Source organism: Oncorhynchus nerka, linkage group LG24, assembly GCF_034236695.1.
Source record: "Oncorhynchus nerka isolate Pitt River linkage group LG24, Oner_Uvic_2.0, whole genome shotgun sequence".
NCBI lineage: Eukaryota > Metazoa > Chordata > Actinopteri > Salmoniformes > Salmonidae > Oncorhynchus > Oncorhynchus nerka.
In genome coordinates this window covers 99266525-99282633 of record NC_088419.1, presented here as the reverse complement: position 1 = coordinate 99282633, position 16109 = coordinate 99266525, and the positions used below count along the sequence as shown (strand labels likewise).

The window sequence follows — 16109 nt, the reverse complement described above, 5'->3', positions numbered from 1 at the left end:
GCTACCCATACTCCAGTCACCATACTGGGGGACAGCTACCCATACTCCAGTCACCATATTGTCCTGCAGCTACCCATACTCCAGTCACCATATTGGCCTGCAGCTACCCATACTCCAGTCACCATACCATATACTCCAGGGACCATATTGTCCTGCAGCTACCCATACTCCAGTCACCATACTGGGGGACAGCTACCCATACTCCAGTCACCATACTGGGGGACAGCTACCCATACTCCAGTCACCATACTGGGGGACAGCTACCCATACTCCAGTCACCATACTGGGGGACAGCTACCCATACTCCAGTCACCATACTGGGGACAGCTACCCATACTCCAGTCACCATACTGGGGGACAGCTACCCATACTCCAGTCACCATACTGGGGGACAGCTACCCATACTCCAGTCACCATACTGGGGGACAGCTACCCATACTCCAGTCACCATACTGGGGACAGCTACCCATACTCCAGTCACCATATTGTCCTGCAGCTACCCATACTCCAGTCACCATATTGGGGGACAGCTACCCATACTCCAGTCACCATACTGGGGGACAGCTACCCATACTCCAGTCACCATACTGGGGACAGCTACCCATACTCCAGTCACCATATGGGCTGCAGCTACCCATACTCCAGTCACCATATTGGCCTGCAGCTACCCATACTCCAGTCACCATACTGGGGGACAGCTACCCATACTCCAGTCACCATATTGGGCTGCAGCTACCCATACTCCAGTCACCATATTGGCCTGCAGCTACCCATACTCCAGTCACCATATTGGCCTGCAGCTACCCATACTCCAGTCACCATTTTGGGCTGCAGCTACCCATACTCCAGTCACCATTTTGGGCTGCAGCTACCCATACTCCAGTCACCATATTGGGCTGCAGCTACCCATACTCCAGTCACCATATTGGGCTGCAGCTACCCATACTCCAGTCACCATTTTGGGCTACAGCTACCCATACTCCAGTCACCATTTTGGGCTACAGCTACCCATACTCCAGTCACCATATTGGCCTGCAGCTACCCATACTCCAGTCACCATATTGGCCTGCAGCTACCCATACTCCAGTCACCATACTGGCCTGCAGCTACCCATACTTGGACTACAGTTGTGTCAAAGATGTTCTACTAAGATAGACCACATCTTGTCGTTTCCAATGCGAGTGTGCCGAGTAGATTGGATCAAGTGTTGAGATGGGTTTTTCAAAGCCGCGTTTATTGTTCTATCAGATGTCAATCAGATGACTTAGTGACGTCAATAAAATACATATCCATCATTTTCAAATTTACTTCAAAATGAGATGCAGACGTTGGACTGAAGTGTTGGAGAAGAGGGACTTCAACACTTGAGTTGATGTAGTTAACTTTAAGTAACTATTTGTAACTATCTACTTGGGACAAACTAGCCAGCTAGCTACCACCTGTAAGATGAAGACCATTTGGGCCTTATAAATATGCATGACGTTCATTAGGAAAACGGCCACTATCTAGTGCACTCGTCCTAAACAATGTCATCTCTATAAACACTTAGGTAAGTCAAGTCTACCAAACGTAGTGCACTCTGTTTCTTATAGATTCTAGTTTTGGAAACAGAAAACTGTATGGAGATCAAATGTTTCATTGATGAGGAAATTAGCAGAATTTCGGCCAAAGTCCATCTCAACCTTCTCCCACTGCCGGCAAACGGGCTTCCTCTCATCACCATATTTGGTAGTGAGAGGAAACACCAACCGGATGTCTCACATTTATACATCCGGTGAAATATCTGTCTCATCCATCTGTAGTAGTGTTTATTGTGAAGCTCACTCCTCTCTCTCTCTCCCTCAGTGTCACGTCCCTACGTGGCTCCAGAACACTCATGTCTACAGCTGGCCTAGGGACAGAGATGACGTCCTACGTCGCCTGATGAGAATAGAGAAATACAACCCTCCTCCTATTGGGAAGCTACCGACCATCGTCTCTATCCCCATCTAACAGCACAGCGCCCCCACTGGACTGGAGGACCGACAGCCGATTTAAACCATAAGGCTTCAGCCACACAAAGACTCATAAATATGGATTAAATCATAGTGTCTGTTTTTGTCTGTCGTAAATTAAACTCAAGTCAACTATTTTCGGACAAGTTGCATCCATAAAAATACGATGTTCTTTGAGACCATCTCTGTGGTCCTTCAGTCAATCTGTAATTTTCAGACACAAAATCTCTGTTTGGCAGTGACCTAACAGTCAGAATGGACCTCTGCTCTGAAGACATCCTCACCCTCCAGATTAGAACCTGTTGCTGATCTGGGACCAGTGAAATACTTTACCTGGATCTTTATAGGATTCAACCGGAGACAGATCTTCTATGATTTGTTGTTAACACTGTTTTATCTGCTGTTTTATCTGCTGTGTTGATCTACAGTCCTAGAATACACAGAAGGACTGAACATGTGAGGCACAGACCTCAATCGTCTCTGCTTCAGTCACGGCAGCTTGTGACTGTCTCTGCCTTTTCAGCTGGATGTGTTTGAACTGTTCTGTGAACTGACTGTTGTCCTGGAACACTGTGTGATAACTTACAGTTGAAGTCGGAAGTTTCCATACACCTTAGCCAAATACATTTATACTCCGTTTTTCACAATTCCTGACATTAAATCCTCATAAATATTCCCTGTCTTAGGTCAGTTAGGATCACCACTTTATTTTAAGAATGTGAAATGTCAGAATAATAGTAGAGAGAATTATTGATTTCAGCTTTAATTTATTTGATCACATTCCCAGTGGGTCAGAAGTTTACATACACTCAATTAGTATCTGTTAGCTATGCCTTTAAATTGTTTAACTTGGGTCAAATGTTTTGGGTAGCCTTCCACAAGCTTCCCACAATAAGTTGGGTGAATTTTGGCCCATTCGTCCTGACAGAGCTGGTGTAACTAAATCAGGTTTGTAGGACTCCTTACTCGCACATGCTTTTTCAGTTCTGCCCACAGATTTTCTATAGGATTGAGGTCAGGGCTTTGTGATGGCCACTCCAATACCTTGACTCTGTTGTCCTTAAGCCATTTTGCCACAGCTTTGGATGTATGCTTGGGCTCTTGTCCATTTGGAAGACCCATTTGCGACCAAGCTTTAATTGATGTCTTGAGCTGTTGCTTCAATATATCCACATAATTTTCCTGCCTCATGATGCCATCTATTTTGTGAAGTGCACCAGTCCCTCCTGCAGCAAAGCACCCCCACAACATAATGCTGCCGCCCCTGTGCTTCACGGATGGGATGGTGTTCTTCGGCTTGCAAGCATCCCCCTTTTTCCTGCAAAAATAACAATGGTCATTATGACCAAACAGTTCTATTTTTATTTCATCCGACCAGAGGACATTTCTCCAAAAAGTACGATCTTTGTCCCCATGTGCAGTTGCAAACCATAGTCTGGCTTTTTATGGCGGTTTTGGAGCAGTAGCTTCTTCCTTGCTGAGCGGCCTTTCAGGTTATTTCGATATAGACCTTGTTTTACTGTGGATATAGATACTTTTGTACCTGTTTCCTCCAGCATCTTCACAAGGTCCTTTGCTGTTGTTCTGGGATTGATTTGCACTTTTTGCACCAAAGTACGTTCATCTCTAGGAGACAGAACGCGTCTCCTTCCTGAGCGGTATGACGGCTGCGTGGTCCCATGGTGTTTATACTTGCGTACTATTGCTTGTACAGATGAACGTGGTACCTTCAGGCATTTGGAAATTGCTACCAAGGATGAACCAGACTTGTGGAGGTCTACAAAAAAAAAAATCTGAGGTCTTTTGATTTTCACATGATGTCAAGCATAGAGTCACTGAGTTTGAAGGTAGGCCTTGAAATACATCCACAGGTACACCTCCAATTGACTCAAATGATGTCAATTAGCCTATCAGAAGCTTCTAAAGCCATTAAATAATTTTCTTGAATTTTCCAAGATGTTTAAAGGCACAGTCAACCTAAGTGTATGTAAACTTCCGACTTCAACTGTATGTCTGTCCCTAGCAGCACTGAACAAAAACAAAGAGCATGGTTAAACTTCTGTATAAGTATTGCCTGAGGAGGACAGACAAGCTAATTAGTCCCAAATGGCACCCTATTCCCTATATAGTGGGGCCCTGATCCATACATTCCCTATGGGCTCTGATCCCTACATTCCCTATGGGCTCTGATCCCTATATCCCCTATGGGCCCTGATCCCTATGTTCTCTATGGGCCCTGATCCCTATGTTCTCTATGGGCCCTGATCCCTATATTCCCTATGGGCTCTGATCCCTGTGTTCCCTATGGGCCCTGATCCCTATATTCCCTATGGGCCCTGATCCCTATATTCCCTATGGGCCCTGTTCCCTATGGGCCCTGATCCCTATGTTCCCTATGGGCTCTGATCCCTATATTCCCTATGGGCCCTGATCCCTATATTCCCTATGGGCCCTGATCCCTATATTCCCTATGGGCCCTGATCCCTATATTCCCTATGGGCCCTGATCCCTATATTCCCTATGGGCCATGATCCCTATATTCCCTATGGGCCCTGTTCCCTATGGGCCCTGATCCCTATGTTCCCTATGGGCTTTGATCCCTATCTTCCCTATGGGCCCTGATCCCTATGTTCCCTATGGGCCCTGATCCCTATATTCCCTATGGGCCCTGATCCCTATATTCCCTATGGGCCCTGATCCCTATATTCCCTATGGGCCCTGATCCCTATATTCCCTATGGGCCCTGTTCCCCCTATGGGATCCCTATATTTCCCTAGTGGTTCAGTCCCTGTTCCCTATGGGCCCTGATCCCTATATTCCCTATGTTCCCTATGGGCCCTGATCCCTATGTTCCCTATGGGCTCTGATCCCTATATTCCCTATGGGCCCTGATCCCTATATTCCCTATGGGCCCTGATCCCTATATTCCCTATTGGCCATGATCCCTATATTCCCTATGGGCCTTTTCCCTATATTCCCTATGGGCCCTGTTCCCTATGGGCCCTGATCCCTATATTCCCTATGGGCCCTGATCCCTATATTCCCTATGGGCCCTGATCCCTATATTCCCTATGGGCATTTTCCCTAGATTCCCTATGGGCCCTGATCCCTATATTCCCTATGGGCCCTGATCCCTATATTTCCTATGGGTCCTGTTCCCTATATTCCCTATGGGCCCTGTTCCCTATGGGCCCTGATCCCTATATTCCCTATGGGCTTTGATCCCTATCTTCCCTATGGGCCCTGATCCCTATATTCCCTATGGGCCTTTTCCCTATATTCCCTATGGGCCCTGTTCCCTATGGGCCCTGTTCCCTATATTCCCTATGGGCCCTGATCCCTATGTTCCCTATGGGCTTTGATCCCTATATTCCCTATGGGCCCTGTTCCCTATATTCCCTATGGGCCCTGATCCCTATATTCCCTATGGGCTTTGATCCCTATATTCCCTATGGGCCCTGTTCCCTATATTCCCTATGGGCCCTGTTCCTATGGGCCCTGATCCCTATTTTCCATATGGGCCCTGATCCCTATTTTCCCTATGGGCCCTGTTCCCCAAATTCCCTATGGGCCCTGATCCCTAAATTCCCTATGGGCCCTGATCCCTATATTCCCTATGGGCCCTGATCCCTATTTTCCATATGGGCCCTGTTCCCTATATTCCATATGGGCCCTGATCCCTATATATTCCATATGGGCCCTGCTCCCTGTATTCCCTATGGGCCCTGATCCCGATGTTCCCTATGGGCTTTGATCCCTATATTCCCTATGGGCCCTGTTCCCTATATTCCCTATGGGCCCTGATCCCTATGTTCCCTATTGGCTTTGATCCCTATATTCCCTATGGGCCCTGATCCCTATATTCCCTATGGGCTTTGATCCCTACATTCCCTATGGGTCCTGTTCCCTATATTCCCTATGGGCCCTGTTCCTATGGGCCCTGATCCCTATTTTCCATATGGGCCCTGATCCCTATTTTCCCTATGGGCCCTGATCCCTAAATTCCCTATGTGCCCTGATCCCTAAATTCCCTATGGGCCCTGATCCCTATATTCCCTATGGGCCCTGATCCCTATTTTCCATATGGGCCCTGTTCCCTATATTCCATATGGGCCCTGATCCCTATATATTCCATATGGGCCCTGCTCCCTGTATTCCCTATGGGCCCTGATCCCTATGTTCCCTATGGGCTTTGATCCCTATATTCCCTATGGGCTCTGTTCCCTATATTCCCTATGGGCCCTGATCCCTATGTTCCCTATGGGCTTTGATCCCTATATTCCCTATGGGCCCTGATCCCTATATTCCCTATGGGCTTTGATCCCTATATTCCCTATGGGCCCTGTTCCCTATGGGCCCTGGTCCCTATGTTCCCTATGGGCCCTGGTCCCTATGGGCCCTGGTCCCTATGTTCCCTATGGGCTTTGATCCCTGTATTCCCTATGGGCCCTGTTCCCTATGGGCCCTGGTCCCTATGTTCCCTATGGGCTTTGATCCCTGTATTCCCTATGGGCCCTGTTCCCTATGGGCCCTGGTCCCTATGTTCCCTATGGGCCCTGGTCAACAGTAGTGCACTATATGGTGAATAGTGTGCCATCCGGGATGCATATTGTTATTGTTTATCATGATGAGAGGACATATGCCAGAGGCTTCTTCCCTCCATGATTCTAAAGCAGGGTTCCCCAACTGGCGCCCCGAGGGTCATTTTATTTTGGTCCTACTGTAGTGCACTATAAACAGATTAGGGTGCCATTTGGGACGTGACCCGCGTTATACTGTACTCACCTGTACTGTGTGTACTCACCTGTACTGTGTGTTCAGGTGTATATTGAACTGTGTGATGACATACTGAAGCATCCAACCTCACATGACTGACACTCCAAAGTTACCTTCCCTTTAATGAAGTGTTCCAGTTTCAAAAGAAGCGCCTCTTAACTGTACTGTAGGTACAAATTGTAGCAAACTTTAATGCCTTCCCCCGTGTTGTCTTTCAGGACTGCGCTGCACGTGTGTGATCCAACCATAGAAATAAAAACAAAACAAACAGACATTTTAATTGTGTTAATGTTACTTTTATGTTTGCCCACTCTCTTTCCTTGTAATTAATCATTGTGATGTCAACGATGCAGTCGCATTGGGGAGTTTGGAACATGTTTATGATGGATTGTACTGTATGTCAGTGTCATCACTGACATATAATTATTCATTCATGTGACTGTCATCAAAATAAAATACAATACGATGATGACCGACAGTAAACAGAATGTTTGTAATATCAGCTACTTAGTGGTCAGAACTGTCAGCATAAGCTTTAATAAAATTATACTTCCTACAATGTTATTACTTCAATAATCATTTCCACGTAGTTTACATTGCTTATTGTCAAGACAAACAATTTTGCATGACAATGAGTTGGCAAGATTGAACAAACCAACTGGCCCTGTTTCAATAGACTCAACTAGTCTATTGATCTGTAGCATTGAGTTCAGTCAGACGGACAGTCTATAGTCTGTGTAGCAGTGAGTTAACTCAGTCTATTGATCTATCGTAGTGAGTTCAGACAGTCTATTGATCTGTAGCAGTGAGTTCAGTCAAACAGTCTATTGATCTGTAGTAGAGAGTTCAGGCAGTCTATTGATCTGTAATAGTGAGTTCAGTCAGACAGTCTATTGATCTGTAGTAGTGAGTTCAGTCAGTCTATTGATCTGTAGCAGTGAGTTCAGACAGTCTATTGATCTGTAGCAGTGAGTTCAGTCAGACAGTCTATTGATCTGTAGCATTGAGTTCAGTCAGACAGTCTATTGATCTGTAGCATTGAGTTCAGTCAGACAGTCTATTGATCTGTAGCAGTGAGTTCAGTCAGACAGTCTATTGATCTGTAGTAGAGAGTTCAGACAGTCTATTGATCTGTAGCAGTGAGTTCAGTCGGACAGTCTATTGATCTGTAGTAGAGAGTTCAGACAGTCTATTGATCTGTAGTAGAGAGTTCAGTCAGACAGTCTATTGATCTGTAGTAGAGAGTTCAGACAGTCGATTGATCTGTAGCAGTGAGTTCAGTCAGAGAGACAGTATTGATCTGTAGCAGTGAGTTCAGTCAGACAGTCTATTGATCTGTAGCAGTGAGTTCAGTCAGACAGTCTTGATCTGTAGCAGTGAGTTCAGTCAGACAGTCTATTGATCTGTAGTAGAGAGTTCAGACAGTCGATTGATCTGTAGCAGTGAGTTCAGTCAGAGAGACAGTATTGATCTGTAGCAGTGAGTTCAGTCAGACAGTCTATTGATCTGTAGCAGTGAGTTCAGTCAGACAGTCTTGATCTGTAGCAGTGAGTTCAGTCAGACAGTCTATTGATCTGTAGTAGAGAGTTCAGACAGTCGATTGATCTGTAGCAGTGAGTTCAGTCAGAGAGACAGTATTGATCTGTAGCAGTGAGTTCAGTCAGGCGGACAGTCTATAGTCTGTGTAGCAGTGAGTTCACTCAGTCTATTGATCTATCGTAGTGAGTTCAGACAGTCTATTGATCTGTAGCAGTGAGTTCAGTCAAACAGTCTATTGATCTGTAATAGTGAGTTCAGTCAGACAGTCTATTGATCTGTAGTAGTGAGTTCAGTCAGTCTATTGATCTGTAGCAGTGAGTTCAGACAGTCTATTGATCTGTAGCAGTGAGTTCAGTCAGACAGTCTATTGATCTGTAGCATTGAGTTCAGTCAGACAGTCTATTGATCTGTAGCAGTGAGTTCAGTCAGACAGTCTATTGATCTGTAGTAGAGAGTTCAGACAGTCTATTGATCTGTAGCAGTGAGTTCAGTCGGACAGTCTATTGATCTGTAGTAGAGAGTTCAGACAGTCTATTGATCTGTAGTAGAGAGTTCAGTCAGACAGTCTATTGATCTGTAGTAGAGAGTTCAGTCAGACAGTCTATTGATCTGTAGTAGAGAGTTCAGACAGTCGATTGATCTGTAGCAGTGAGTTCAGTCAGAGAGACAGTATTGATCTGTAGCAGTGAGTTCAGTCATACAGTCTTGATCTGTAGCAGTGAGTTCAGTCAGACAGTCTATTGATCTGTAGCAGTGAGTTCAGTCAGACAGTCTTGATCTGTAGCAGTGAGTTCAGTCAGACAGTCTATTGATCTGTAGTAGAGAGTTCAGACAGTCGATTGATCTGTAGCAGTGAGTTCAGTCAGAGAGACAGTATTGATCTGTAGCAGTGAGTTCAGTCAGACGGACAGTCTATAGTCTGTGTAGCAGTGAGTTCACTCAGTCTATTGATCTATCGTAGTGAGTTCAGACAGTCTATTGATCTGTAGCAGTGAGTTCAGTCAAACAGTCTATTGATCTGTAGTAGAGAGTTCAGGCAGTCTATTGATCTGTAATAGTGAGTTCAGTCAGACAGTCTATTGATCTGTAGCAGTGAGTTCAGTCAGAGAGACAGTATTGATCTGTAGCAGTGAGTTCAGTCAGACGGACAGTCTATAGTCTGTGTAGCAGTGAGTTCACTCAGTCTATTGATCTATCGTAGTGAGTTCAGACAGTCTATTGATCTGTAGCAGTGAGTTCAGTCAAACAGTCTATTGATCTGTAGTAGAGAGTTCAGGCAGTCTATTGATCTGTAATAGTGAGTTCAGTCAGACAGTCTATTGATCTGTAGTAGTGAGTTCAGTCAGTCTATTGATCTGTAGCAGTGAGTTCAGACAGTCTATTGATCTGTAGCAGTGAGTTCAGTCAGACAGTCTATTGAGCTGTAGCATTGAGTTCAGTCAGACAGTCTATTGATCTGTAGCAGTGAGTTCAGTCAGACAGTCTATTGATCTGTAGTAGAGAGTTCAGACAGTCTATTGATCTGTAGCAGTGAGTTCAGTCGGACAGTCTATTGATCTGTAGTAGAGAGTTCAGTCAGACAGTCTATTGATCTGTAGTAGAGAGTTCAGTCAGACAGTCTATTGATCTGTAGTAGAGAGTTCAGACAGTCGATTGATCTGTAGCAGTGAGTTCAGTCAGAGAGACAGTATTGATCTGTAGCAGTGAGTTCAGTCAGACAGTCTATTGATCTGTAGCAGTGAGTTCAGTCAGACAGTCTATTGATCTGTAGCAGTGAGTTCAGACAGTATATTGATCTGTAGTAGAGAGTTCAGACAGTTTATTGATCTGTAGCAGTGAGTTCAGTCAGACAGTCTATTGATCTGTAGTAGAGAGTTCAGACAGTCTATTGATCTGTAGCAGTGAGTTCAGACAGTCTATTGATCTGTAGTAGAGAGTTCAGACAGTTTATTGATCTGTAGCAGTGAGTTCAGACAGTCTATTGATCTGTAGCAGTGAGTTCAGACAGTCTATTGATCTGTAGCAGTGAGTTCAGACAGTCTATTGATCTGTAGCAGTGAGTTCAGACAATCTATTGATCTGTAGTAGAGAGTTCAGACAGTCTATTGATCTGTAGCAGTGAGTTCAGTCAGACATTCTATTGATCTGTAGTAGAGAGTTCAGACAGTCTACTGATCTGTAGCAGTGAGTTCAGTCAGACAGTCTATTGATCTGTAGTAGTGAGTTCAGTCAGAGAGACAGTATTGATCTCTAGCATTGAGTTCAGTCAGACGGACAGTCTATAGTCTGTTTAGCAGTGAGTTAACTCAGTTTATTGATCTGTAGTAGAGAGTTCAGACAGTCGATTGATCTGTAGCAGTGAGTTCAGTCAGAGAGACAGTATTGATCTGTAGCATTGAGTTCAGTCAGACGGACAGTCTATAGTCTGTGTAGCAGTGAGTTCACTCAGTCTATTGATCTATCGTAGTGAGTTCAGACAGTCTATTGATCTGTAGTAGAGATTTCGGACAGTCTATTGATCTGTAGCAGTGAGTTCAGACAGTCTATTGATCTATAGTAGTGAGTTCAGACAGTCTATTGATCTGTAGCAGTGAGTTCAGACAGTCTACTGATCTGTAGCAGTGAGTTCAGTCAGACAGTCTATTGATCTGTAGTAGTGAGTTCAGTCAGACAGTCTATTGATCTGTAGCAGTAAGTTCAGTCAGAGAGACAGTATTGATCTCTAGCATTGAGTTCAGTCTTACGGACAGTCTATAGTCTGTTTAGCAGTGAGTTAACTCAGTTTATTGATCTGTAGTAGAGAGTTCAGACAGTCGATTGATCTGTAGCAGTGAGTTCAGTCAGAGAGACAGTATTGATCTGTAGCATTGAGTTCAGTCAGACGGACAGTCTATAGTCTGTGTAGCAGTGAGTTCACTCAGTCTATTGATCTATTGTAGTGAGTTCAGACAGTCTATTGATCTAGTAGAGATTTCGGACAGTCTATTGATCTGTAGCAGTGAGTTCAGACAGTCTATTGATCTATAGTAGTGAGTTCAGACAGTCTATTGATCTGTAGCAGTGAGTTCAGACAGTCTATTGATCTGTAGCAGTGAGTTCAGACAGTCTATTGATCTGTAGCAGTGAGTTCAGACAGTCTATGTATCTGTAGCAGTGAGTTCAGACAGTCTATTGATCTGTAGCAGTGAGTTCAGTCGGACAGTCTATTGATCTGTAGCAGTGAGTTCAGTCGGACAGTCTATTGATCTGTAGTAGAGAGTTCAGACAGTATATTGATCTGTAGCAGTGAGTTCAGAGAGTCTATTGATCTGTAGCAGTGAGTTCAGACAGTCTATTGATCTGTAGCAGTGAGTTCAGTCAGACAGTCTATTGATCTGTAGTAGAGAGTTCAGACAGTCTACTGATCTATAGCAGTGAGTTCAGTCAGACAGTCTATTGATCTGTAGTAGTGAGTTCAGTCGGACAGTCTATTGATCTGTAGTAGAGAGTTCAGACAGTCTATTGATCTGTAGCAGTGAGTTCAGTCAGACAGTCTGTTGATCTGTAGTGGTGAGTTCAGTCAGACAGTCTATTGACCTGTAGTAGAGAGTTCAGACAGTCGATTGATCTGTAGCAGTGAGTTCAGTCAGAGAGACAGTATTGATCTGTAGCATTGAGTTCAGTCAGACGGACAGCCTATAGTCTGTGTAGCAGTGAGTTCACTCAGTCTATTGATCTATCGTAGTGAGTTCAGACAGTCTATTGATCTGTAGTAGAGAGTTCGGACAGTCTATTGATCTGTAGCAGTGAGTTCAGACAGTCTACTGATCTGTAGCAGTGAGTTCGGACAGTCTATTGATCTATAGTAGTGAGTTCAGACAGTCTATTGATCTGTAGCAGTGAGTTCAGACAGTCTATTGATCTGTAGCAGTGAGTTCAGACAGTCTATTTATCTATAGTAGTGAGTTCAGACAGTTTATTGATCTGTAGTAGAGAGTTCAGTCAGTCTATTGATCTGTAGTAGTGAGTTCAGTCAGACAGTCTATTGATCTGTAGCAGTGAGTTCAGACAGTCTATTGATCTGTAGCAGTGAGTTCAGACAGTCTATTGATCTGTAGCGGTGAGTTCAGACAGTCTATTGATCTGTAGTAGTGAGTTCAGACAGTCTATTGATCTGTAGTAGTGAGTTCAGTCAGACAGTATATTGATCTGTAGTAGAGAGTTCAGACAGTTTATTGATCCGTAGCAGTGAGTTCAGTCAGACAGTCTATTGATCTGTAGTAGAGAGTTCACTCAGTCTATCTATCGTAGTGAGTTCAGACAGTCTATTGATCTGTAGTAGAGATTTCGGACAGTCTATTGATCTGTAGCATTGAGTTCAGACAGTCTATTGATCTGTAGCAGTGAGTTCAGACAGTCTATTGATCTGTAGCAGTGAGTTCAGACAGTCTATTGATCTGTAGCAGTGAGTTCAGTCAGACAGTCTATTGATCTGTAGTAGAGAGTTCAGACAGTCTACTGATCTATAGCAGTGAGTTCAGTCAGACAGTCTATTGATCTGTAGTAGAGAGTTCAGACAGTCTATTGATCTGTAGCAGTGAGTTCAGTCAGACAGTCTGTTGATCTGTAGTGGTGAGTTCAGTCAGACAGTCTATTGATCTGTAGTAGAGAGTTCAGACAGTCGATTGATCTGTAGCAGTGAGTTCATTGATCAGAGAGAGTTCAGACAGTTTATTGATCTGTAGCAGTGAGTTCAGTCAGAGACAGTCTATAGTCTGTGTAGCAGTGAGTTCACTCAGTCTATTGATCTATCGTAGTGAGTTCAGACAGTCTATTGATCTGTAGTAGAGAGTTCGGACAGTCTATTGATCTGTAGCAGTGAGTTCAGACAGTCTACTGATCTGTAGCAGTGAGTTCGGACAGTCTATTGATCTATAGTAGTGAGTTCAGACAGTCTATTGATCTGTAGTAGTGAGTTCAGACAGTCTATTGATCTGTAGCAGTGAGTTCAGACAGTCTATTGATCTGTAGCGGTGAGTTCAGACAGTCTATTGATCTGTAGTAGAGAGTTCAGACAGTCTATTGATCTGTAGCAGTGAGTTCAGTCAGACAGTCTATTGATCTGTAGCAGTGAGTTCAGACAGTCTATTGATCTGTAGCAGTGAGTTCAGACAGTCTATTGATCTGTAGCGGTGAGTTCAGACAGTCTATTGATCTGTAGCAGTGAGTTCAGACAGTCTATTGATCTGTAGTAGTGAGTTCAGTCAGACAGTCTATTGATCTGTAGTAGTGAGTTCAGTCAGACAGTCTATTGATCTGTAGCAGTGAGTTCAGACAGTATATTGATCTGTAGTAGAGAGTTCAGACAGTTTATTGATCCGTAGCAGTGAGTTCAGTCAGACAGTCTATTGATCTGTAGTAGAGAGTTCACTCAGTCGATCTATCGTAGTGAGTTCAGACAGTCTATTGATCTGTAGTAGAGGTTTCGGACAGTCTATTGATCTGTACCATTGAGTTCAGACAGTCTATTGATCTGTAGCAGTGAGTTCAGACAGTCTATTGATCTGTAGCAGTGAGTTCAGACAGTCTATTGATCTATAGTAGTGAGTTCAGACAGTCTATTGATCTGTAGCAGTGAGTTCAGACAGTCTATTGATCTGTAGCAGTGAGTTCAGTCAGACAGTCTATTGATCTGTAGTAGTGAGTTCAGACAGTCTATTGATCTGTAGTAGAGAGTTCAGACAGTCTATTGATCTGTAGTAGAGAGTTCAGACAGTCTATTGATCTGTAGCAGTGAGTTCAGTCAGACAGTCTATTGATCTGTAGTAGAGAGTACAGACAGTCTATTGATCTGTAGTAGTGAGTTCAGACAGTCTATTGATCTGTACCAGTGAGTTCAGACAGACGCGGAGTCCTGCTCTCTCTGTACTCAGCAGGAATGTGAGCTGATTTGTTCCACTCTGCGCCAACATTTACCTGCAGAATACAGACACAAGTCCTCATAGACATCCATGTATGTGATGCTTCCGGTGGCGCTGCAAGGCTGCGACTCGGCTCTCAAACAAGACAGTGCTTCCCGTGTGTTTCAAACCAAAATCAAACTACATTTTATTAGTCACAGTTGCCAGGCAGTGATGCAACCAGTCAGGCAGGATGCTCTCGATGGTGCAGCTGTATAACCTTTTGAGGATCTGCAACAGGTGTACCTTACATTGAAATGCTTATTTATGAGCCCTAATGAACAATGCAGTTAAAAAAAAAACACAGATAAGAATTTAAGAATAAGAGATAACAGTAACAAGTCATTAAAGAGCAGCAGTAAAATAACAATAGTGAGGCAATATACAGGGGGTTACCAATACAGAGTCAATTTGCGGGGGCACCGGTTAGTTGAGGTAGTATGCACGTGTAGGTAGAGTTATTAAAGTGACTATGCATAGATGACAACAGAGAGTAGCAGCAGTGTAAAAAAAGGGGGGAGGGCAATGCAAATAGTCTGGGTAGACATTTGACTAGATGTTCAGGAGTCTCATGGCTTGGGGGTAGAAGCTGTTAAGAAGCCTCTTGGACCTAGACTTGGTGCTCCGGTACAGCTTGCCATGCAGTAGCAGAGAGAACAGTCTATGCCTAGGGTGGCTGGAATCATTGACAATGTTTAGGGCCTTCCTCTAACACTGCCTGGTATAGAGGTTCTGGATGACAGTAAGCTTGGCCCAGTGATGTACTGGGCTGTACGCACTACCCTCTGTAGTGCCTTGCGGTCGGAGGCTGAGCAGTTGCCATACCAGGCAGTGATGCAACCAGTCAGGATGCTCTCGATGGTGCAGCTGTAGAACCTTTTGAGGATCTGAGGACCCATGCCAAATCTTTTCAGTCTCCTGAGGGGGAATAGGTTATGTCGTGCCCTCTTCACGACTGTCTCGGTGTTAGTTTGTTTGTGATGTGGACACCAAGGAACTTGAAGCTCTCAGGCTGCTCCTCTGCAGCCCGTCGATGACATTGGGGCGTGCTCGGTCCTGTTTTTCCTAATAGTCCACAATCATCTCCTTTTTCTTGATCACGTTGAGGGAGAGGTTGTTATTCTGGCACCACACGGCCAGGTCTCTGACCTCCTCCCTATAGGCTGTCTAATCGTTGTCGGTGATCAGGCCTACCACTGTTGTGTCATCGGCTAATTTAGTGATGGTGTTGGGTTCGTGCCTGGCCGTGGCAGTCATGAGTGAACAGGGAGTACAGGAGGGGACTGAGCACGCACCCCTGAGGGGCCCCTGTGTTGAGGATCAGCGTGGCGGATGTGTTGCTACCTACCCTCACCACCTGGGGGCGGCCCGTCAGAAGTCCAAGATCCAGTTTCAGAGGGAGGTAATTAGTCCCAGGGTCCTTAGCTTATGGATGAGCTTTGAGGGCACTATGGTGTTAAACGCTGAGCTGTTGTCAATGAATAGCATTCTCACATAGGTGTTCCTTTTGTCCAGGTGGGAACAGGCAGTGTGGAGTACAATAGATTTTGCATCTGTGCATCTGTTGGGGCGGCATGCAAATTTGAGTGGGTCTAGGGTTTCTGGGATGATGGTGTTGATGTGAGCCATGACCAGCCTTTCAAAGCACGTCATGGCTACAGACGTGAGTGCTATGGGTCGGTAGTCATTTAGGTAGGTTACCTTAGTGTTCTTGGGCACATGCACTATGGTGGTCTGCTTAAAACATGTTGGTATTACAGACTCAGAAATAAAAAATGACAGAAATGTTCCACATGCACAAAAAGCGTATTTCTCTGTAAAATTTGTTTTAATCCCTGTTAGTGAACATTTCTCCTTTGCC

At 44.6% G+C, this 16109-nt stretch overlaps 1 protein-coding gene across 7 annotated transcripts in view; it reads left to right on the top strand.

Annotated features, from left to right (window-relative positions):
- The window catches only part of traf3ip2l (TRAF3 interacting protein 2-like), a 108986-nt gene extending 106317 nt beyond the window's left edge, over positions 1–2669 (top strand). For all 7 annotated transcript variants that reach the window (XM_065009392.1, XM_065009389.1, XM_065009393.1 and 4 more), the window contains one exon: positions 1846–2669. In XM_065009392.1, coding sequence (XP_064865464.1) covers positions 1846–1992 — 147 coding nt within the window. In that variant the 3' untranslated portion in view covers positions 1993–2669. The remainder of the gene's footprint in view (positions 1–1845) is intronic.
- Positions 2670–16109: the final 13440 nt, after the last annotated feature.